The 23,881-nt window shown below is 39.3% G+C and overlaps 1 protein-coding gene across 1 annotated transcript in view; it reads left to right on the forward strand.

Annotated features, from left to right (window-relative positions):
• LOC116726596 (heparan sulfate glucosamine 3-O-sulfotransferase 3A1-like) overlaps window positions 1-19,193 on the forward strand; it is a 34,151-nt gene extending 14,958 nt beyond the window's left edge. The window contains exon 2 of the mRNA XM_032573371.1: window positions 16,438-19,193. Within this exon, the coding sequence (XP_032429262.1) occupies window positions 16,438-17,059 (622 nt within the window). The 3' untranslated portion in view covers window positions 17,060-19,193. The remainder of the gene's footprint in view (window positions 1-16,437) is intronic.
• The last annotated feature ends 4,688 nt before the right edge of the window (window positions 19,194-23,881 follow it).

The following is a 23,881-nucleotide window of genomic DNA, read 5'->3' on the forward strand; positions in this document are numbered from 1 at the left end:
TGCCTTGTTTTCCCTTTCTGAGGCATGAAAGTGAGCAGAACCACCAGACTTGACAATAGTCCTGAACAATAAATCCCAAAAATTACAAACAAAAAAGCATGCCAGCTATAATTAGAATCCATCACATCTCATTCATCAGTCATCCATTATCTGGAACCGTGTAATCTTCGCTGTAATCTTTGTTAAATAGGAAATGAGAAAAACTACAATGACTTAAAGTAAACTTATATCCATGGACATAAATCATCCAAAGTAAAAGTAATATTAATGCTTATCATTGTGATCCTTTTTGTTTAGCTTTAAACCAGATGTAAATGAGCTTTTCCCACAGCTTTAAAAAAGTGCTTGTCACTGGGATTTATGGGGCCTCAAAATGCTGAACAAAACCTTTTCCTGTTTTTATTGTGTTTACTGGACACACAGGCAGGCCCACCGCACATTTGATAAAAAGTGATTTATTATCTTTTGCTTATCTGGCTAATTGATGTCCCCCCAGGTCTCCCTGGCAGCAGTAATTTCATTACACAAACAACTTAGAGAAGTTTGATTAACACAAATGAGAGTGCAACAACCCCACTAGTTTACATGTTAACCTACACATTGGGAATCATGTCAGTTTCACATCGACTCAATCTTCATTCTGCTTTGACGATTAAAAGAAACAGGAAAGAAGGCTGAACGTGTTACTCTGATTATCCACCATGAAATACAGTAGTAAAACTTTGACATAATGCAATACTTTCATTACATTACTGTAACATATATTTCACCCCCACTTGTGCATATGTTTGTGTTAAATTTCTAAAAGTGAAAGTTTAGTAAGCATCTACATTTAATTACGGTTGAATCTGTGAACTGAAGACTCAGGTATAAAAGATGGAATCCATGAAAACTGGAATCTGCAACCTACTGTTAGCATAAACAGCCAATTCAGATTTTTTGCACATTCCAACTTATTTTCTTAACAAGTCTATAACAGAGATAAAAGAGCTGCAGCTTTATCTAATGCAAATAGTAGTTCATAATCCAATACAAAATGGATAACAAAGCCAACCCACAAATGTTCACCAAACCATATGTCTATTTTTTTTAATCTGATTTATACTTATTTCAAAGCAAAGTGCATCAAAACACATTCTGGTTGCTGATATACTTGTACAAAAGTGATATTTTTCAGTTGTATGCATTTACTCAACAAGACAGCATTTTTTAAAAGTATTTTCCCTTCCAGTCAGAGCCGATTAAGGGAAAATTGGCCGATTTTGACTACTTGCTGAACGATCGTATAAACAAAGTAAATCTGTGAGGTAAATTTTTGCCTAAAACTAAAAGTTTAGTAAACATTTCTATTTATATAAAACTGGTAACATCTGGATATGCCTGTTGTAATTGGAAAGTATGGGTCTTGCTGAATTATTTTCCGTTTTCTTCAGTAAATATATATCAACTCTGTATCCTGGAGGCTTATTGTCTTTGCACAGCCTGGTCAGCTCAATGTGTTCCCACATGAAAAGCTAAGTTGTTTCCATCTGCCAGTATAATACAAATACTCTTTTTAGCTCTGAACCAAATAAAAAGGACAGATTTATTTATGCAGTTTTGCATCTAGACTTCAGAAATCTTGTGTGAGGAATGAAAATTAAACTATAAAAGTTTATGTGGTTCCCAGATTCTAGATATGGTCCCATATGACATTCTCACTATTGCATGGTTTTTCCTTACGAGCTAATTGTTTTAATTTATGACAGAAACCCACAATAGTACTTTCTGCTGCGAAAGTATAGTAAAAAAAAAAAAACAACATTTACTTATTATAAATGACACAGACTGGTGGAGTCGCACTTACTTCGCAATGGTGGAGTCGTGTGCTTTTACGAGATTTTTTTGTGTGGTTTTGGAAACTGACGGTCTGATGGGACAACCCCCCTGACCTCGGTTCTCCGCTGTCTGACCGTGACATTTACCGCACTCTTCCTGAGCATTGCGCTAAGACCACACGCGGGTGAATTGGAGAAAAAGTTTCTCGGCCTTTTTTCAGTCAGCTGACCAGCAATGCACAGCAACAAGTGGGGTATGGGAAATATGGCATCTTTGGACAACTCATGTCACTGTACTTTCTCTGGCTATTCATTAAAAAGACCATCATGTTTTAGAATGGTATAATGTAATTTTTTTGTGTCTGTGTAAAAACTTGACATATTTTTATAACAGGCCCAGGCATACTGTATTTCAAATGCAGTGTATATTTAGAGAGGGATGTTCGGTATAATCGGACTTATTAAATTAAGAGCTCACAGTATCATCCCTGGTATATCTCCTCTCATTGTTAATGTTCTTGTTTGTTTTAATCATCTAATAATTGGTGAACATTACTGGAAAAGCTTAAACATACATGGACAAACTCAATGACTGTTTCTGACGTATAATTTATAACATTGATATTTTCCATTTACCCCAGCAGCAGTGAATATTATTTTTCACTGCCCAGTTTTTTTCTTTAAATTTTTTTTTGCTCCAGCATTTCTTTTACTTTCTTTCTTTTATCAAGCTTGCTTTAAAACAGGGTTGGCTCGGACAGGGCATAAATCCAGCAGGAGGGATTTCCCCCTCGTCCACAAAGCTCCATTCTTTTTGGCAGTCAACTCCCAGTGTGCAAATCCAGCGCTTCATGTTGCCCTCTTGAATGCATGTTTTTGGAAAGACAAAAAATGGAAGAGAGCTCTAATACTCAGGGTTAATTTACACGAATGTAGAGATAGTTTTTACTAACAACCAGACCATATGCCTGTGTGGTCTTTGCTACACCTAGAGGACTTGCTCGTAAACCAAAACCATGTTTGCAACAATATTAGTGTATGTCTATTCTCTAGGTTTACACTTCAACTGCAGGCTTCTAATGTAAATGCAAATGTGATTGAAAGTAGCTCATAATAGCCTCTATTCCACTGTCATGAATATGAATTGCATTAATATGCATTTCGTTTTGGTTTGCCGCTGCTGTTTGTCTGCACATGTGAATAATCATGCACACTCAGCCCCTCCTCATTATGGGCTTTATGCTATATTTATTTATTTTCTAATTGTGCTTTGGACTGACCATATTTCTTCACACCACAGCTTTTATCTGTATTTAAGGCACATCTGTCATTCAAGGATGGAAGAGTTTGACTCAGTAATAGTGCAAACAACAGCCATTATCCCTCTGCGGAGCACTCTCTCAATGTTAATGTGTTTTTAGGACGATTACATCAGTGTGAAATATTGAAAAATAACCCACTGATTGATCACATGAATCATCAGGGCTGTGTCCCCTCCCCCCTTGAACACCTCATTTACCATCTCTGTGGATAATATTCCAGGGCACAGCCTACAAGCAATCACCTGCTCACACAAGCTGTGGTTTGGGGGTTGTCTATGTAATCAGGTGGTCCTTGGCGACAATTGGATCATTCCTTATTGACTATAACAGGAAAACAGCAGCATGGGCCTTAACTCGGTAATGCTTCCTAAATACATCACAAGTTTATGAGTAAAAAAAATGGAAGGCAACATTCCTACCGGAGGTAACTTTTAAACTGTAGTTGATCATGTGTGAAAAGCCTTCAGCAAATTTATCATTTGACACTGCAGGTAAAATGTTCATTTGCACTTTTAAACTCTTAGCGCTTAAGTATATTTAGAGCTTTACTGGTTTGTCTTTCTACTTACCTTACATTTCTTACCAGTGGAGAGTTAATAGTTGAAATCAGCGACAGGGCAGTGAAGGAAGCTACATTGCATCAGTTTCAAAGGGGATGTTACAATATTCATTGGTTTACAGATAATCCAAAATTATTTACTTGAGTAAAACAAACCAATTGGCAATATGTTTTTAATCATTACTTTGATAACATCTTAACAGTTTCATTGAGTCTGGTGTAGGAAAGGAGAGATATAGACTTCAAATTTGTTGAGATTTCTTCTGTAATTATGACATTTGCATTTCTTACTGGTTTGACTGGTCTGCACTGTAATTGCCAAAGATGAGAGATATACAAATATATTCCCATTATGGATCTTAGGAAACATATGAAATTAGATTTTCAGGCACCATACAGAGGCAGAGAACAATGGCATCGTTAAAATAAATGTATGATATTTCAAAGGAAGTGAAAAAAAATGACTTGAATTCTGTAAACTTTGAAGATCTTACTTATGTCTTTTTAGCACTGAAAATCTTGTTAAATTTTAAGCGGGAAGAGGAAAACATCCCTACAGTATATCCATTGTCCAAACTTTAGAAAGGAGGTTATGCCTTGTAATTACATTCTATTTCTAGATCCATTCGTCTTTCCTTACAGAGAGCTGACAGGTTAAAACATTAGCACGTTGTCAGCGGCTCCTCAGACGCCGCACTTCTCCATTGCACTTTATATTAACTTCCTCCAACTCAGCTTCCCAGATAGAGTTACCTCTCTGGAGCCTGGGGAGAAAGAGGAGGTGTTTTCCTGTTGCGTGGCCGGTTTAGCAGAGCCATGATGGGGCCTTCTGCATTCTCACTGGAGGTTTGTTGGATTCTGGGTCACAGTCCTTCCCCGGGTGCCCCCTGGCTGCACTTTGGCTGTTCTGTGTCGGTTTAGCTCCTGTGACATTCCACATTGGGTCATTTTTCACCTTTTCTATCAGCAAACAACCTGCTCTCTATCCCTCCCCACCTTGCTGGCACTGCATGCAGCCACAGCAAGCTTGAGGCAACTGTTGCTGATAGCAAAGCGGTCTCGACACCTCTGCATCACCTGTTCGTTATGCATAACAGTGCTGCCTCAACAGAAACGAGCTGCGTGAAGTTCCATTTTCCCCAGGCTATTTATTTAATGGATAATGCAGGGGACGCAAAATGGAAATAACGCATTCGACCGTGTCTTTAACCCCGGCTCCTCCCTGCATGCCTTCCTGAACCGCATTTCTTCTCACCCCCAGTGAGCATAAATCATTTGGGTAACTTATTATCACCGCGCTGATTATTTATTCTCCAAGGAAGTTTGAGGAGACGCACAAAATTTCTATCAAATATTAAAAGCTACCAGGGTGTGTAAATCTTGATCTGTTTCTGCCTGTGTCTTTGGCAGCAGAATCTTAGCGAAAGCTTGCTGAGATTGTTCAAGCATGTTGACATCAGAAGAAGAGATAAGTCGGGGAGCATTTATACATGCTAATCTTGGCCCTGCTCTGCTTCGTCTGCGGTGCAGGGATAGCAGAAAGGGGTTCAAGCTTTTCCTGGTGTGCTTTGGCCATGGCTTGGCTCTGAGATGAGAAAAATCACTCTGATGTGCCAGGCGCTTTGTATTCTGAGCCTGGGAGTTGAAGGATGCAGACAGGAGGAAAGAGGGAGGAGGCAGAAAGAAGAAGAGACAGTAATCACTTTTACACTCCGTGATATCGGTGTACACCTAACCCATAACTCCATCAAGTATCTCCCACCCGCCCCCCCTTTCAACCTCAGTCTAAACAGAAACTTGATCTTCAGGGTTAGCCTGTACTTCAAGGCAGTTTTGCTGTCTTCCTAATTTTTTTTATGGAAAGCTTACACTCTGGACTCCATGTGCTCCCAAAAGTGTTTAAATTTTACTGTCAAATATTTGGGTTTCATTATGCTGTAACTATCAGATTTCAAGTAGGAATTATGTTCTACTACCTTCCTCGTTCTTCTGTCTATAGATCAAGAAACACTGGGCTGAAGGAGAGCAAAAACTAATGAAATTCAGGACGATGGCAACTGAAACCTACACCAGCTCTCTGCTGTGAGGTAGACAACGGCGTCTGGGAGGAATGACATTCTGGGTTCACAGCGAACTAATCTGGCAGCCCATCTAACTCCAGCACTCTTGGCTAAGAAGTTACCTGACTAATTTTGGCTTCTATATGCCAACGTTTGTGCAGAACAATGAAGCCCTCTTAGAAGTAGATCTATTTTAGAAAATCCCAGGCGGTTAGCAGCTCTCTGTACTACACCATCGAGAATCAACCTGTCAGGTTTTTTGCTTTAATTAGGTGTCGTACCGGACATTGATTTTGAGTGTGGATGCGCCACTGTAGTTTTATCAATGCATTGATATTCTTATCTGTGCTGTGGATGTGGGATGAAAATACCTGGAGATAAAAGCAGACACATTGAAGTTGAGGGGTTGGCAAGATTGAAAATGACATTGTCTCCACAAGCTTTTCTTCTTGTTGAAATATGCATTGTGTGGTAAAATAAGGAGACAAATTGTCTGATGTAGCACCAAACACACACGCATGCAAGCACACACATGGAAACAAACACTCTCCACCACACCCAGCTCCTCCTCTTTTCCTTTGTTTTTCTTCATCCTTATGATCCATTATCATAAAATAGAACAGACTCCAGTATCATCCACTTGTACTGAGCTGTGGGAAGCTTTCAAATAGCACCGTGCCACATCTGCTCCTTTGGCAAAGAAATAAACTTTTAGTTTCCTAATGCCTCCTAATATTTTTACCAGCTGCATTAAACAACAAACATCTCCAGACATCTAATGTAGAGGGGTTTGATGTGTGCTACATACAGTAGATAATAGCTAAATACTGACGGCAATCCAGGAGGTTTTTTGGGATACTGATATTTTAGTAATGAAAAATGTACTGTATATTTTGCAGTTTCAAATCATGCCAAGGTCAAATGAAAGCTATTGGTCAACATTTAGCCTGTCGCTGCAGTGAATAGAAAATTAACATAAGAAGCTGTTTTAGTTTAGCTGGATGAATGAACACTTCCTAACATTACTAACACAAGGCTCAAGGAAGACAGTAGTGGGCCTAATGTAGACCCCTGTGGGACCTCATAACTTGTGTGTGCATGTGTGGGTTCTTTCCAGGTGCTCAGTCTTGATTGAATTGATAAAGCGCTCTAGAAGTAGAGGCAGTTTACCATTTAACTTTTTTTTTCCTCCCTTAATTTAAACTAAAATTTAGGAGCTAATCATCTAAAATTAGTACCAGCCAGTCATGGAGAAGGGATTGTCTATCTGCCAGCTCATCATTTCAGCAGCTGTTTCATGAAGGATCAAACCCTCTACTTAACTTATTAGAGTTTGCCTTTTTATTATTTAAATCACAAGCTGTGGGGATTTTTCTCATATTGCCGTCCCTTCGTCTTTCAACACAAACAGCAGCTAAAGCTGCAGCAGTGGAGGCACTCAGGTGGGATGTGGGCCAGCAGAGATGTGGCACACAGCAGTTATCTTCCAAGCGACAGCCTATGTGTCGCATGTAAAAAGTCTCAAATGCTCATATTGAAAGTTTCAGCAGCTTATAATTCACCGTGCCAGTGGTCCAAAAGACACAAGACCAAGCCTTTTGTTATGGTTAATTATCAGAGTAGACCCTTTTAAAGCCTTCCATTTTGCGCTGAACAAATTCATATTTAATTTTGCTCACAAATTTGACACAGGGCTTTGAAATTTTCCTTTCAGATCAGGCTTAAAGGGGGAATTTAAATACCCTATGAAATGAGTCCTATTTGAGTTCATTTTCTATATTGTTTCAACACTAAAAACCATAGAAAAAGATAAAAAGGGCTGCACACTGGCCTAATGCTTCCTAATGAAACCACCTTTAGCATATGAGGGAACATTTCAAACCACAATACCTTGAAAATTAGCTTTGGCATTAAAGCCAAGTTTAGGTGTCTTATCTCTTATAAGCTGCTGAGTCCCAAAAAACTGACTTGGCAGAATGAAAAAATGGCAGAGAGCTTTTATCCAAAGCCAATCCCACTGAAGTGTCATTTCCACAAGCTCTGTCTCGAGCTGCTTGTAGCTCTGAACTGGGTCAGAGAAATATGAAAAAGTAATAGCAGTGCTTTCTGAGAAAAGCCTCACACCGCCTATGTGATGGCAGTTCATGTAACACACAGCTCCTTTAGGTTTATATGTACTGCTGAACTTTTGTCACAATTTGGTTTAATGCTAAATTAATCCAGATTTCTGGGTTTTCAGACACTTCAATCAGTAATCTTACGTTCTTTTTACTTGTACTGCCTATGCACAATATCTCCAACTCAAATGCATCTCAAAAGGCCAGTTTAACTTTGAAAAAATGAGAGAAATTATTAGTTTCTTTAAATAGAAAAATTTATGTTTCCCTGTTTGTATTTTAACTGTACAATTTGCATCAAACATTGCTAGAAATTTGACCCATTCCTCCTGACAGAACTGATGTGACAAGTTTAAGTTTTCAATTTGGCTTGCAATCAAAGCTTCGGCTTTGCTTTTGGCACAATGTTTTTAGGCTTGCAAATTCCACACTTTTTCTATGTAACAATAAAAGTTATGAACAAATACATAAATAGTTTTTTATCATTTATAAAAATGAAAATAATTTATCATCATGAGCCTGGTGAAAATGTAAATGAATCGTCGTAGTGACAGGAGGCTAACAAGCTAGTCAGACAAACTGTTTTAGAAGGCCAGCAAATCAGAATGACTCTTGCTAAAAATGTTTGTATCCTTTTTGGATACAAAGTTATAATTCTAAAGTGAGACTATGTGATGTTATAGTCAGTAAAAGTTCCTTTACCTGTGCTGAGAATATTTAATATATTTGTTAAAATAAAAATAAATCCTTGAAGTGGTGATAAGCTAACAAGTTAGTGAGATGCATGTGGCTAGATTTGTATTTATGTGGAAATGTCGGCTGAGCTTGCTGGCTGCATCAATCTGCCAGATCAACTGAGACTCGTTGGACAACTTTATGTTCCCCAAGGATGAAGTAAACCTTTGGACTTTGCTTGAAACTTTAAGTTGTGCAATGGTGTGAAAGATGTTCATGTCTTATAGTTTTTATTTTTCTTAAATTAGCTCAGCAGACTTACAATCAGTTGATGTGACTGACACACATCTCAGAAGCTTAAGTTAATATAATACCAATGATCAGTTCTGTATGCTTGCCCGTGTCCATAACTACACGAAAATGTAATTACTATGAGAACACACTAGAATTGGTTTTCAAATTTTACACAGGAATTTTTCCACTTTGTTAGGTTTTTGTTTAAATTTTCTAAACATTTTAAATCTCCTAGTGGGAGATGTGGGTTCAGATGGATATCTTATTGAATTTGCTCCAAACATCTAAATCATGTCTTCTACTGTTTCTGTCACGTTACTCTTACTAATCTTTCCAGCTCAGTTCTGGACGTCACCTTCCTGACCTCTGACACACAGCCTGGATCTGACTTCCAGGAAGTCAGTGTATCTGACTTCCAGATCCAGGCTGTGGATCCAACTTGTGGATCAAAGTGACTTAATCGCATCTTTCTAACCACTCTGCATCCCTCAATCACTCTTTCAAAGAGGCGGGTGAATAATTCAACGTGTGGCCATAAAGATAAAGCTTTCTTTTACCCATTACGCAATATACTGGGGGAGAAGAAAAAGAAGACTGATTCTGTTAAAATACTGCTGACAAATTTATAAGAACAAGCTGCAAAGCCAACTATAAATGTTTTACGAAATCACATAGTGGTTTTTCTATGGTATGAAAGAAAGAAAAGAAAAGAAGAGAAAAGCCTCAGCTCAGCCGAAAGGCACATTTCCAGCTTGGAGATGCATTTTACAGGCTTTAAGAGAATGTTTTATCGCAGTGGGTTATAAAATACTATTTCATCAATAAATGTCAAACAAATAATAGCTCATTTTGGACCACTTTTATCTTCCTGTCCTTTATTTTTCATTTTAAGTGTGTATGAAAACAAAATAGAAACTTTGCAAGTGGAGCCACACTAACTAAAATCTAATTGCAACCATGTTTATTTTTTTAAACCTGAATCTGAAGATAAATGCAAAATATATTTCAGCTTCTCATCTTCATTCATTTTTTTAATACCAAGGAGAAATGATTAATGCTTACAAGCTTTATCAAATCAGTCATCTCAGCTTGTTATTGTTTTTTTTTTTTCATTTTCAGCCTAATTTCCTTCTCTGGACCCAGTTAGAACGCCTCCATGAAACCCATTCATATCCACTTTGTCTAACTTCAAAGATAACGACTCATCATTTTGAGAGCACATTTCCTGTTGTTGAAAAGCAGTCATTTTTATTTACTTAAACACGCTTATCGGAAAGTGTCCTCTATGTTGGTTTCGGTTGCTATTTCTTAAAGGACGAGAGTTCACCGTGTCCTCCTACTTCAGCTCTCTTATCTAAAGAGTCAGAATTACTTCCCAACTCCCTACATTTCCCACAAACATTGTTTTATTTCTGTTGGAGCATAATTAATATTTTTTCAGAAATATTGTGCTGGACTGTATTTTCAACAGATCTATAGTTTATGATGTTAAGAATATCAAATATAAGCTTCCCATCAGAGTTTTCACTATAGTCAAAGCAAATAGGATTGCTGTTTTTAGATAACATGGCTCATTGTATTACAGATAACCTTATCAGAATAGAGTATCAGACTTTATTTACAATTTTTGGCCAAACTAAATGGCAGTGATAAACACAATGGTCAACTTTGTAAGTTGACCATTCTGTTTATTTAGGAAATGGTCAAATGTGAGAAGAATATCTTTTGCCTTATTGAGGATATTAGTCAAACTGTTTAGTGACTTCCTCACTAAACATTGTTTTCTGAAAGCCCAGCAACTGTTACAATGCTATGGCAGATATAAAGTCAGTTGGTTCGGGTCATAAGCCAATGTCTTGTTGCATCCCTCAATAATCTCAGAGTTGCAGTCAGTTGAGTCTCATTTAATTTAGTCTTTGCTGGTATTAGTAGCCGTGCCTTGGTACTTTTGCAGACAAAAGGAGATTATGAAGGAGTTTTTGTAGGGTTTACAGAAAAGTATCTTTCTTTCCTCTTTTTAGGCTGAACGTGTCTTTACTTGTCATACCAGACAAGTAAAGAAACCTTTTACACTAGAGCTGCATTCACTCAGCCGCTATCACAACACACTTTTTTTTTTTAGCTAAGCGATAGCATTACCCATGCATGGAAAAATATGGAACAGTGGTGAATTTTTGAGGACTGTCCAGCCAACCAAATTCACTAAAAGAGTTCATTGTCGACTCATCACAAAAATACCCAGAGCAACATCTAAAGCTGGCCCGTGGGGATGGTCTGATGCTGCTCTTCTGCTTTGATACCTGGATGACTTGCTGTTATTGTTTGAATCATAAATTCTGCTCTGAACCAAAAAATTATTCAGTAGCCATCATTTGGCAACTTTAAGCTTAAGTGCACTTGAACGATGCACCTCCACCTCCGATTTGTTTGAAAAACGAGTTTTAGACTCATCTTGAAAAAGTCAGGACTGAAGTCTGATTCAGATGCCGCCGCATTCCCTTAAACAGGACGTTTATGCTTGAAAACCCTCCATTATGGCTGAAATAAAACAAATCGGCACAGGCAAGTCGGCCAAAATTCCTCCGCAGTAATGTCAAAGACTCATTGCCAGTTACGCAACCAGTTTTTAGTTTTAGGGGGCAATTACTTTTTCATATAGGGTCTGGTTGGTTTTGGCAGCCTTTTCTTTCAAGTAACAAAACCATTTGGACACTGCTATTAGTTTATGCTCTGCTCATCTACAAATAGCAGATTTGAAACATTTAAGTGTGACAAAAGACAAAAAAGAATAAATTTGAAAATGGGGAAAACACTTTTTTTCCTCTAGCACTTCATATGTTTTCATTTGAGCTGCTTTACGTATGGCAGCACAGTCGGTGCTTACAGCTCACACGGCAGGTGAAGTACTGTGTTTTCACGCAAGGCTGAGAAAGCTGTAGGGCTCCAAGCTAAAAAGAGTGGGCTTCCCCCACCACCGCACATCGGTCATTACTCTAAATCATCCCCTACTTCCTCCTCCTCCTTTACCCATTGACCTCCGCTTGCATCCGCTGACCTGGAAAATATCTGCTGAGTCCGAGCCACCGAGAGCGGTACTGGGCCCTCCCGTCGCCTCAAAATAGCAAAAATATTGAGCCAATTACAAGATTATTATCTGGTGGCAGTGGCAGGGCCACGCCGTGGGAGTGTTTTTATGCCTGCCAGGGCTCCCTGCTAGAGGAAGAAAAATGAACCAAAGATTGGTGGGGGGAGAAGTGGTCAGCCCTCATGCCCACTTGCCTCCGTGTTGTTGCAACTCCTTTCACTTGACAGACATTGGCTGAGATCCAAACTGCTTACTAAAAGGTCATAGCCAACAAGAAGGGAGCCCAGTTGGAGCTGATTCTGTTTTACTTAGTGCTAATTCATTAAATGTTTAATGCATACACATGATTTACAGTTTTAAAAAAAATGCCATTAATGCACTCTTTTGTTCATTTGTGGTGAGACATGAGTCACAGGCTGTACATGGCTGCAGAGGGAATTAGTTTGCAAGTAAAACTCGGTCATTGGGAAAAGCAATGATGCGTCAGAGCCTTTATTTCAAGGTGGTTAGTTTATAGACAAGCTTACAAAGGGGTGCATTGAGTGATGGATTGCCTGTTGTTTTTGTAATTGGGAGTAGCGATGCTCTTGACATTCGTTTTCAAACGGTTGGTTCCATATAAGTAAAATTACAGTTTGTAATGTTCTGTCATGTACACAAACTGTTTGCTCTGTTTATGCTGTAAACATCTGTCACTCTTAATATTTGCCTTTTTTTTCACTGCAGCTCCTACACACATGCCAGCGCAGTGAAACTGATTTAAAGTGAAGACTGCTGCGTTTCATTTAGGAGCTTGCGTCTTGTGTCTTGAACGGATCCCGCTGCCTGTGTTTCCTGCGTCAGCGGGCTTTGGGAGTTGTATTTTAGCAGCGCTGTAAAGACATCAAAAAGCAGACTTGGGAGCTGCAGTAAATCTCGGGCGCTTGGACATTTTGTCATCTGTTACATCACCTACAGTACTAAAGCCGCTGAGGTTTTCCTTGGAAAGTGCTGCTCGCTGCTGCTGCACAGTGGAAAGAAAGACTTAGGCTTAATTTGCTTTCAGTTAAACAAAAACAGTGTTCATTGCTTCTCTTTTGAAGTGTGAAACTGAAGAGTTGTACATGCATTAGGCATGTGTTGACACACCCATTTTTGTTCTATTTTAAATGTAAGGATTGATTTAGAAGCCATGCTGCGAAATACTTCAAACCAAAAATATGAACTGTCCTTAAACCATTTCACATTTTGGAATGGCTTATCCAAATTTTGGGATTTTTTATTTTTTTTTGTAAATGAAAAGAACACACTTTCTATACACAAAGTCTATTCTTCTATTGTTTAATGTATAGAAGAACAGGCAGTAGTTCATTCTAGAAATATAAAAAAAATAAAATGTGTAACTAAAAAGGTGCCAAAGGTGGGCATTATTTGAGTCCATACTCTGTAGAACCACCTTTGGCTGCAATTGCGTCTTCTTGGGCTATGTCTGTGGATTTGGATCTGTACTTTGACTGGACATTCCATCCCACTGTAGTTCTGGCTGCACGTTTAGGATTCTGATCCTGCTGAAAGTTGTTTGTAGCCGATAACAGATTTCCTTCCAGGATCACTTGACTTCCCTGAAGAAAAAATATCTTCACATCATGATGCTGCAACCGGCATATCACTGTGGGAAAGGTGTGGTCAGGATGATGTGCAGCGTTTCTCCTAAGTACAGTGTTTTGTGTTAAAAAAACCCAGATATTTACAATCAAAGTCAACCAATAAAATTGCTTCCTCTGACCAGAGATCACTTTTCCACATGTTTGGGTTGTCTCCTTTACTCACTTTTGGCTAACCGCAAATGGGACTTCTTTGAATTGAATGAATTTCTTTACAGAATGACTTCCTTCTGATTTCCCATTTTTGGCCAAGTTTGTGGTTGTGACAAAATGCAAAAAGGTTTAAGGGAGTGAATACTTTGAACAGCACTGCATACAGTGACCTGTAGTGTATTTATTCTATGACTGCATTCCACAAGAGTATAGTTTTCCCCCTACATCAAGCTGAATACACGAGTGGTTTACGATTTCCATGCTTGGACAAGGCCGTCTTCGTGTTGTCCTGATCACAACATACCACATTCTTCCTGACTCTGAGGATCCCTCCTGAGTTTCCCAGCTCCACCACATCACTGATGAGAAAGCGTCGACCACAGAGCAAGCAGGACGCACACCATCAAGTATGGATGCTTCCTTTTGGACAGACTCATGTCTATTTCATAGCACAATGATGTTCTTCTTCATTGCAGAGTTATACGTTTTACGGTCCTCAAGTCGCTCCCGAATCAGCATGATTACAAAATAAGCAGGAAGGAATTCAGACATGCTGGCGTCTGCAAGTCCCAGTTTATCAATAATTAGTCTCACTGCTCTTTATCATTGGCTTAGGAGCTTAGTAGCCTTTGTAGTCCCAGATGACATTGGTTTTTGTTTCAAGCACCATCGTACGGCCTCACTGTGTACTTCTGGTGCGATGAGCCAGAGCTAATGTGAGAGGAAAGGAGCCTTGTCCAAGTTGCTTGCTACACAGCTGTGGAAGACGTCCCAGATACTGAGAGGACTCTGGAGGTTGGGTCACGGTCAGAGTTGCAGGCTGATGTCGAGACATCGGTGCACCCTTGTTGGTGCTGTTGCCCTTATCGACCACTTTCCTCCTGTTCCTCTTCTGCTGACCTCGTGAACGGCTCCTTAAAGAGGAGAGCCACTCAGCATACTGAGCCACAAAGACCGGATGTGCTGTGATATATCGACATCTGGCTTTTAGAAATGTTACTCTCAAAAAGTACTTGTGACTAAGTAGTGTAGTAAATAGGTTTATTCCATAGTAACTTATAAGGTTTTAATTTTCATGCCCAAAATATGCAGGGCACTTTATATTGCTTTTATGGTTCACCAAAACTCCATGCCTTTAGTAGCATTTTCCATTATAGAATTTAAGTAATTCCTGAAATAGGAGACATAAGACCATAGTTGTTTTTCTCCTGCATGTTGCGTCATTTTGGGGAGGTAGGACATTGTTTTTTGAATAAGTGTCTCACCTAATATCTTAACTATATCCTCAAAAGATGTGTTTCAACCTGACTATAAACATCCTGGGAAACATCATCTCTTGTACCACCTACTAAAAATATTATCAACCCAAATTGGAAAGAGCCCATGTCCATATAATATGGGGATTTACAAAATGAGCCTTTGTAGCTATTATGTATCCTATCCATACACATATGAATGCACCTTATATTTAAAAACAAACGGTCAAAACAAAAAAAAATTGCGGTTTTCAAATACATATATATATATTTTTAAATATTGACATATTCCAGAAACCGAACCATGTCTTCATAGTATGTGGCAAAATTACAAACCAATAATAAGGAGTAGTCAAAACTTAAAAAGTACAGTAAAGGCACTAGCAACCTTGAAACAATGTTGAAAGTACATTTGTTTTTGTTTTGTTTCATACCGAGCAAAAACTGCCAGAATAATCTCAGCCAGATTAGAAAGGTTTTTTTCTTTACATCATTGTCCTGCCACAGAGTGTGTCAGATGAAGGTGTACACGTCAGCCTGGGGGTGGGAGTAATTACAAACAGTGTTCGAGCGAAGCCTTAAGCAGCTCCAGGCATCACATTTGTCACAACAGTTAACGTCTTTGTTTTTTTTGTGCGAAGCTCAGCGACAGCAAACATCTCGGTGGCCTCTGCCTCATTTTCTTCCATGTATGTTAAACGGAGCATGATTGTACAACAGCCTCAGGACAACAAAGAAGGTTCTGTGCCTGTCATCTTGACTGGCAGGCACAAGCTGTTGTCCTTTGATCATGTGTGCTTGTGTTTACTATTGGATGATCCTATAAAGAACATGCTGAAGTGTTGAATAATCTGCAGTCGTCCTCCTCTACGTAATCTCTGCAGATTTTTTTTTTTTTTTTACAGGTGTGCAAACTTTTTCAATTACCCCAATAACAGCCCAAGCCGCTTAGCTGTTGCCCGTCCTCACTTCGAGCAACACCAGGCAAGCAAATGAATAATTGACGCTTGCATTCTGTACTTTGGTGAATTTTAAAGCTGTATTCTGCAGAGACTCTAAATGGTAGAGGGAGGGCACGTTAATCATTCATGGGCTGCTTTTACTCACTTTGCTTAAGGTCACTGTCCTTACGGCCGCTGAGCAGAGGGAAAGTAGCAAAAGATAAACATTTTCCGGTAAGTGCAGGAAAGTGTGGAAGATTTTTTTTTTCAGCTACCTGACCAGCAGTGCACAGCAGTGGGTGCGGGAGGGGCAGAGCTGTGCAAGTCTGTGCTAATGGCAGAAGGAAAGAAAGTCTCTCTGGGAACTCGATAAAAAGAGTCAAAACGGCAGTCATATTCAATAAATTTTGCAGTACCTTTTCAGGTGTTGTCAGCATAACTGACGTCTCTGCATTGTGCTTTTGTCGAAAGTGCAGATCAAATAAATATCCTACTTTCTCTTTATCATCTCTCAGGGATCTGATGCCGAAAACCCTGGAGGGCCAGATCACCATGGAGAAAACGCCCAGCTACTTTGTGACCAGAGAGGCCCCAGCGAGGATATCGGCCATGTCCAGAGACACCAAACTGATCGTGGTAGTGAGGGACCCCGTCACCAGAGCTATCTCTGACTACACGCAGACTCTGTCTAAGAAGCCCGATATTCCCTCTTTTGAGAGTCTCACCTTCAAAAACAGGACTACGGGGCTCATTGACACCTCATGGAGCGCCATCCAGATCGGCATCTACGCCAAGCACCTGGACAACTGGCTGCAGTACTTCCCCATGGACCAGATCCTCTTTGTGAGCGGCGAGCGTCTGATCAGCGACCCGGCCGGAGAGCTGGGCCGCGTGCAGGACTTCCTGGGCCTCAAGAGGATCATCACAGACAAACACTTTTACTTCAACCAGACCAAGGGATTCCCGTGCCTCAAGAAGGCAGAGGGCAGCAGTAAGCCCCACTGCCTGGGAAAAACCAAAGGGAGAACCCATCCGAACATTGATCCCGAGGTGGTGCAGAGGCTACGGGACTTCTACAGGCCCTTCAACATGAAGTTCTACCAGATGACAGGACGTTTCTTTGGCTGGGATCACTGAATGTCTTTTTTTTTTTTTGCTAAATAATGAGTGAGAAATACAATGGGTTCTTAGGCAAACACTTGATGGTATGAGAATTTGACACTTTGGGCTTTAAGTTGGAACACATTAATCCTAACCCCAAATGTTGTCTTGTTTCCTCCAAAGTCATTAATTGAAAATTGAAGCTATTGGACTTTTCTAATAAAAAAAAAAAAAAAAAGTCTTCTGAAATTCAGATAGTTACACACTTAGTTAAACCAGATATAAACATTAGACTAAATCTTGGCTCCTGTTAGTCAATTGGCATTAGCACAATTATTTTAATTTGTTAAAGTTACATTATTGAGATTTTTTGTCTTTTCGTCAAGTTCAGAAATGTGCATTTATTTCTTAATATTTTGTGGAATTACCCATTAAAGTGTAAGATTTGGATGAAATATTTTGGGGGTATTCTCTACAAGGTCCTAACAATAGATTACTAACATTTTTGATCAATGTTTTAGTTTCTTCTCACAACAGTGGCCAAGTAAAAGTAATTTCCTCATACTACTGGACATCTTGCAAAAACTATTTCTCTGAATGCATTTGCAAACTATAATCTGAATTGTTTTTGTATTGCTTTTCTGTCTGCTTGACAGTAGGACACTGTCCTTTTATGGTTAATTCACACATTTCTCACTACATTCGTCCCTGGGAGACAAACCAGCCTTCTTCCTGAGCTGTGTGATGCCTGGACATTACCAAACCCAAATAAATGATCGAGGCATTTCCACTCATTTGAAGGTTGTACGCAAGGATGAACCAAACTTGTGGAGATCCACAAGTCTCTTATTAATATCTTCATAGGTTTTTTTTATTTAATTTTTTTTCTGCGCTGGTACGCGACAAAGCAGCGTGAGGTGTTGCCTTCAAATACATCCCCTAGTGTGCCTCCAATTAACTCTGTTGTGAATGAACCAATCAGAAGCTTTCAAAGCTATTAAATCAGCATTTTTGGCTTTCTCAAGTGAAAGGTTAGTTGATGGAAGCATCCGAATGTGAACAAAGTTATAAACGGTCTCTCTGAGTGTTATTCTCCTACCATCAGAACTTCTTCCACTCATTAATCAGCATTACCAGCTTTAAGCGATATGCAGAAGCTACAGATTAGGAAAACAATATGCAAAACTCTTTCTGCGGAAATTCTTCTGACCTGTGCTCATATATTTTAAGAACTCGTTTAAAGATTTAAGTCACATTACTCCATGGTGTCTGCATACATTTCCTCAGTTTGAATCCCAGTGGAAGTGAGACAGAGATGATGGGTATTATTATATTATGCAGTTTTTTTACACAGAAGTAATAAAATCAGTGGAGAAATAAGTTGTAAACATGCATTAAAGCGTTTAAAGTTTGTTTATAGCATAAGGAGTACGGAAAGATGAAGAAATGTATTTGTATTTTTGAAATGTATTTATTCAAAAAGTGTATACGCATTATGTATGTATTTTGAATAACTCAGCGATTGTTTTCTGAGATTATTAAGCCTTTCCATTTTGGTTTAGAGTTTTGCTTTATTTGTTTGTTTGTTTTTTTTCTAACACCTCACTTTCAGGTTATTCACGTCTGTATGGTTTTTTTTTGACATACAGAGATGAATGTGTTGTGTGAACACTTCGCTTTGCGCTCGGTTCCAGAGCTGTGAGTTTGTTATTTCAAGGGTCGTTTCTCCGTCTTCAGTTAATGAAGCCACAGGCAGAGAGAGAGCACTCAGTGTTATTTAAGCAACATCGACTCCAATGGAGGGAAAAAACACCTCCGAACAGGACCTTTCAAAACTGTGACTCAGATTTCCTCAACATGCCTCCTGATGAAGCGAACACACTCGACGCCACCACCAGTTGTCCTTTACTTTGAAACCAGGCTCCTGTGGAGGTCTGTTTGAAAACCACCGAGCATGAGAACAGTGGCTCAGTTGTGTTCCTAATTTCTAACTACTTGCAGTGTGAGACTCCTTACGAAGGGCAACGTGCCTGAAAATGCACACGATCGGCGTGTTTTTGGGTGTGTGTCGGAAAACAGTCAGGTAAAGGTTAAAAAAGTTATGCACTCAGCTGTTTGGGTTGTCACATTCATGGGCACTCCTTCAATAAAATATGTGATAATGAAAGCATCGGTCTGTGTCTACTCTTCTGTCCACCTCAGAAAGCGTGGGATTTAATGGGACACCAAATCGGCAACATTAAAGACCAAACATTAAAGCTACTGTAGCACCGCTCACGCATCTCACCAGCCCAGCTGCTAGCAGAATCATAACAGTGCTTGGCTGCTCCACTCATATCTCCTCTCATACACCTTGACATATTGTCTCTGCTTATCTTTGTCCAGCCTCCAAGGCAGAGTGTCAAAGGAGGGAAGGAAGGATTTGTTTTCTTATAACGTGGGGTCTGTTGGAAGCTTTTTTAGCATTTTGGGAAACTCAGAAGGACACTTTTCAGTATCAATGATATTTTTGATTGATCTATTTAGGATGGGTTGGTTTTTACAGTTAACATGTCGATTACGTTTTCTCCACTATGTAAAAAAAACATTTATGAACAGATTTTTAATCAGCATTGCTATCATGTATTTGCCTCTTACAGATTTCCAATACTTTTAATATCAGAAAGAAATAACTTTATAAATGAAGTTTCCTGATGATGATCTGATTTATTAACAGAAAATAATCTCTCCGAACAAACCTGAAGAAGCAACTAATTGTGCTACCGTTAATTTTAATACCAGGTAATGAGTCTTTTGCATCTGGATGTATTTTGGCCCACTCTTCACTGTCGAATTTAATTTCATCCATATTGGAGGGTTTTAGGGCATAAACAGCTCATTTGACGTCCCGCCTCTAGACTAAATGTGCAATACTAGTTGGCAGTTCATTACTAAGTGCTCAGCAGGCAACAAATATAATCCGATCCAGCCGTCTTCCACAAAATAACCTTAATTAGTATACTTCCACTAACTCAGTCTTCTAAGTAGTAAAGGTTAGTGCACCTTGTAAAATTCTTATTGGCTAAATTGCAAAGAAAGAGGGCCTTAAATAGCCGATTCATAGCGACTCAACAAGCTTTCAGTTAGACAGTTAAAACTGTTGTAGTGCTGACAAACATGTAAATTATACACCATGTTGGTATGCCGCCTGACAAACGAGCAGTTTGCTCTTTTGAAATAATGAAAAGGCTTGTGCTGACTGACTGTGTGCTGAAATGATCTTGGGACACGCGCAGCACTGAGGGAGCAAGGGGAAGCAGAGGTTGATGTCCATTTGTTGACTCGTTTAATTTGCTTGTTGTTCCTCCCCGAGTGGCTCAGGACGGGATCCTGTCTGACGGTTCTTTCACGGTAATAAACACTGACAGTTTTCCTCCTCACGTTTAAGCCTCTAGAAGGGTGGCTCGGTGTAAAAGAGAAAATGGAATGGCAACATCTGCTGGGAGAGGATGAGCAGGCCACCCCTGTCAGAGTGAATTCAGCTCAGTATCGATGGCATGGTCCTGGGGAGAGCTTCGAGCTTGAAAAACACAGACCGCATGTTCATGGATTTTTTTCTAACTCCTTTAGAGAGAGAGAGAGTCCTCTGCAGATAGACAGGCATTTCTTTGAGCTTTGCAAAGCTCTTTGATCCAATGTTTTTTAATCCCTCCCATATCCTTTGTTTACTCTTTCCCTCATTCCACAGTTTTCTGAATACACGTCGGAGCACCTGTGTCGAGTCACCTGTGCACAATTAGTTTGTCAAATTAAGCCCCTGAGGCCTCGTGGTGTTATGGTTTCTTAAATTGTGACTTTTACTTTATCTCTCCCATTGTCGGCTATGACGTCTGTCATTTTTCTCTTGGCAATGCTTCATAGATATTCCATATAGTTCAGGTCAGCTACCACGTACACAGCCTTTCCATAATGCTTGTCAGTAAGATGAATTATGAAACTTTCTAATATGTCCTGACATTGAACTTAGTAAAAAAAAAAAATCAGTGGACCAACACCGACTGATGACAAGGCTGCTCAATTCATTACTTACTATGGAAGCTTCGACTGTGACCTCAAGCAAGTTTGATTCAATGGCTCTCCTTTCTTCCTCTAGAGTCTTGGACCTTATATATATATATATATATATATATATATATATATATATATATATATGTATGTGTCTGTGTTTCGTGATTGAACTTGATAATGGACATAAATAAATTTTTGATGATATTCTCATTAACTGAGAGGCACCTGTTAATGGACTGTATGACTGCCCTCTGAGTAACTTTACACTCTGGGTAAACAAGTATGGAGTGCAGGGGTGTGTCGGGGTGTGTGTGTGTTTGTCCATGTCCCCATGGCCTCATAGCCCATGCAAAATCATGAAGTAAAAGGATTAGAGAGAGGTCGCTTTGAAGAAAAGAGCAGAAGTTAAAAATGGTGTGTGCAGCCAGAATACTTTATGCATTTATCCCAACCCTGGCCCAGTAGCATGTGCTGCAGATGTGGCTTGTCATTGTATCATAAGGAACACACACAGTGACCGTTTGGTTTGGAGTATGATCGCCACCCACTTCTGCCCCGCGGAGGGACATGTGGGGGATCAAACCTCTGTTTTCTCTGGTTCCTGTGAGAGAAACCCTTAATCCTTGGCCTAGCCTGAGCAAACAGCTCCACCAGCCACACTCCACACAGAGTCCTAATCAAAACAGCCTGAGGTGAGGAGGCTGCATGAGAGCAGACTGAGTCGTCCCTTTGGGTTCAAGTTCAGCTTTATCTATCACAGGCTCCATCTTGAAGAACACATCATGTTTGTGTTGCCTTTTTAATTGCCGGCTGAAAGTTGATTGATGTTTGTAATGCTAAACTCAATAACTGAGTAATGTCACAGTCTGTAACTTGAATGTCAGTCCTGACCAGCATTGCTATCGCAATGTACATTCATTAGCACATTCATTAGCACATTCCTGCAGAATAAATAGGGTAGCACTTCTTTGTATGATTATATTGACTGTACGATTATGATTAATAGTCTTACTATTCTGAAAATAATCAGTGTTGTATTTTAATCATAAGGATTTAGTATCTGTCAAAATGTCAATCTAAAGAAACTGTCACACCAACTGAGCCCAATCAGTCCACCATTACTTTACCTCCTTCATGTCATTTACCACAAAACATTTGATAATGACAGTTTAAGATAGCGACAAACAATAGAAGCAACCGCAGTCAAACACTCGCTCCTTCATTTGGCTCAGACATTGACAAAAAAGAAAAAAATCATCAAAGCTAAATCCTTTAATCAAGGGAAAGACAAACTGTTGGAATGTTAGAGAAAGCTATCGGCAAACATTTCTGTAATGCAGCCATACGTCCACTCGATAAATTCCTACTAAAATAATCTCTCTGTTTACAGCCAGGCTTCAAGACTGTGTCATTACAGGCACTATGTTATTATCCATAATGGAACTGCATTTCAGGTTTTGAGGGGGCAACTCCAAAGCCTCCTCTTTTGTCAGAAAAGTGTGTTTAAAAGTTATTTATCCACTTTGAAAAGCAATTAAAAGACAGAATATTATTTATTTCATACAATAGTTTTCTGTCGGTAAAATATGATCTTTGGCATCTGTAGCAGAACGCCAAAGTAGTATTTCTTCTGAGGCATGCACGTTTTATCCTATAAATTGAATAGATTTCGAAATGAGAACCACTTTTCATACTCCGAGACCTTTTTGTTTGTGTACTTCCTCACGAACCACGCTCCACATTTTCTCTTTATGACAGAATAAGGGTTGTGGCTTGCCAAAACCAAACCCAATGAAATGTCACAGCAAAATTGTTGGTTTAAACTTTAAAAACCACCTCATGAAAATGGCTGATTGTTCGTTTATAATGAAAGGCAGTTGGTTAGCACGATAGTAGGAACCCACAGGGCTGTTCTTTGAACTGTCACTTTTAGGCCCAGAATACAGCAGACAACACACACTCGGTTGCAATTAGGATTGTCTGCTAGCAAGACAGTTTTACAGAAGTGCATTATGACATAGAAGTTTGCATGTAGCTTGAAAATAGAGTGACAGCTCTTGAAAGCAAAATGATTCAACTTTACGCCTGACTAGAGATGGGTTGAACTCAAATGTCACATCATTTGGTAGAAAATATGCTGCCCAAACTACCTTTATTGAGATTTTATGTGGTAGACAAAGTAGTGCATAACTGTGCATGACTGGACAGAAAATTATAAACATTTTTTTCTTTTCTTTGTTTTCTTCTTCAACAAATACAAATTTGAAATTTGAATAGTGTGGCATGACATTATAAGTTGTCTCCTTCAGCCAGAACTTTGTAGAACAAGCTTCTGCTTCAGTGGTAGCTGCAACTCTTTTAATGTGTATCTACCAGCTCAAAAGAGTCAGATTGGATTGATGACATCTGTTAGATTTAGATCTGAGCTTTGACTGGAGCATTCCAACACATGAATGTGCTTTGATTCAAGCCATTTGACTAACTTTGACTCTACGTTTTAGGCTGTTGTCCTGCAGTTTTCCTCCCAGGGCTGTCCTGCATTTTACTTCATCCATCTTCCCAACAACTCAGATCCACATCCCTGTCCCTGCTGAACAAAAGACTCCTCACATCATAATGCTGTCATCACCTTATGTTATTTTCTATCACTTCACAAACTACTTTGTGTAAAGGCTAAATTCATTGGCCTAAAGGCTCAGCATCTAAATATACCTCATTACTTTTAAATTTCAGCTTGGAGACTAGTTTCAGGAGAATGAGTTCGATCCAATGTTTCCACCGAATCCAGAGCCAAATAATAATACCCTCCTA

Source organism: Xiphophorus hellerii, chromosome 10 (genome assembly GCF_003331165.1).
Source record: "Xiphophorus hellerii strain 12219 chromosome 10, Xiphophorus_hellerii-4.1, whole genome shotgun sequence".
In the NCBI taxonomy this organism is placed as follows: Eukaryota; Metazoa; Chordata; class Actinopteri; order Cyprinodontiformes; family Poeciliidae; genus Xiphophorus; species Xiphophorus hellerii.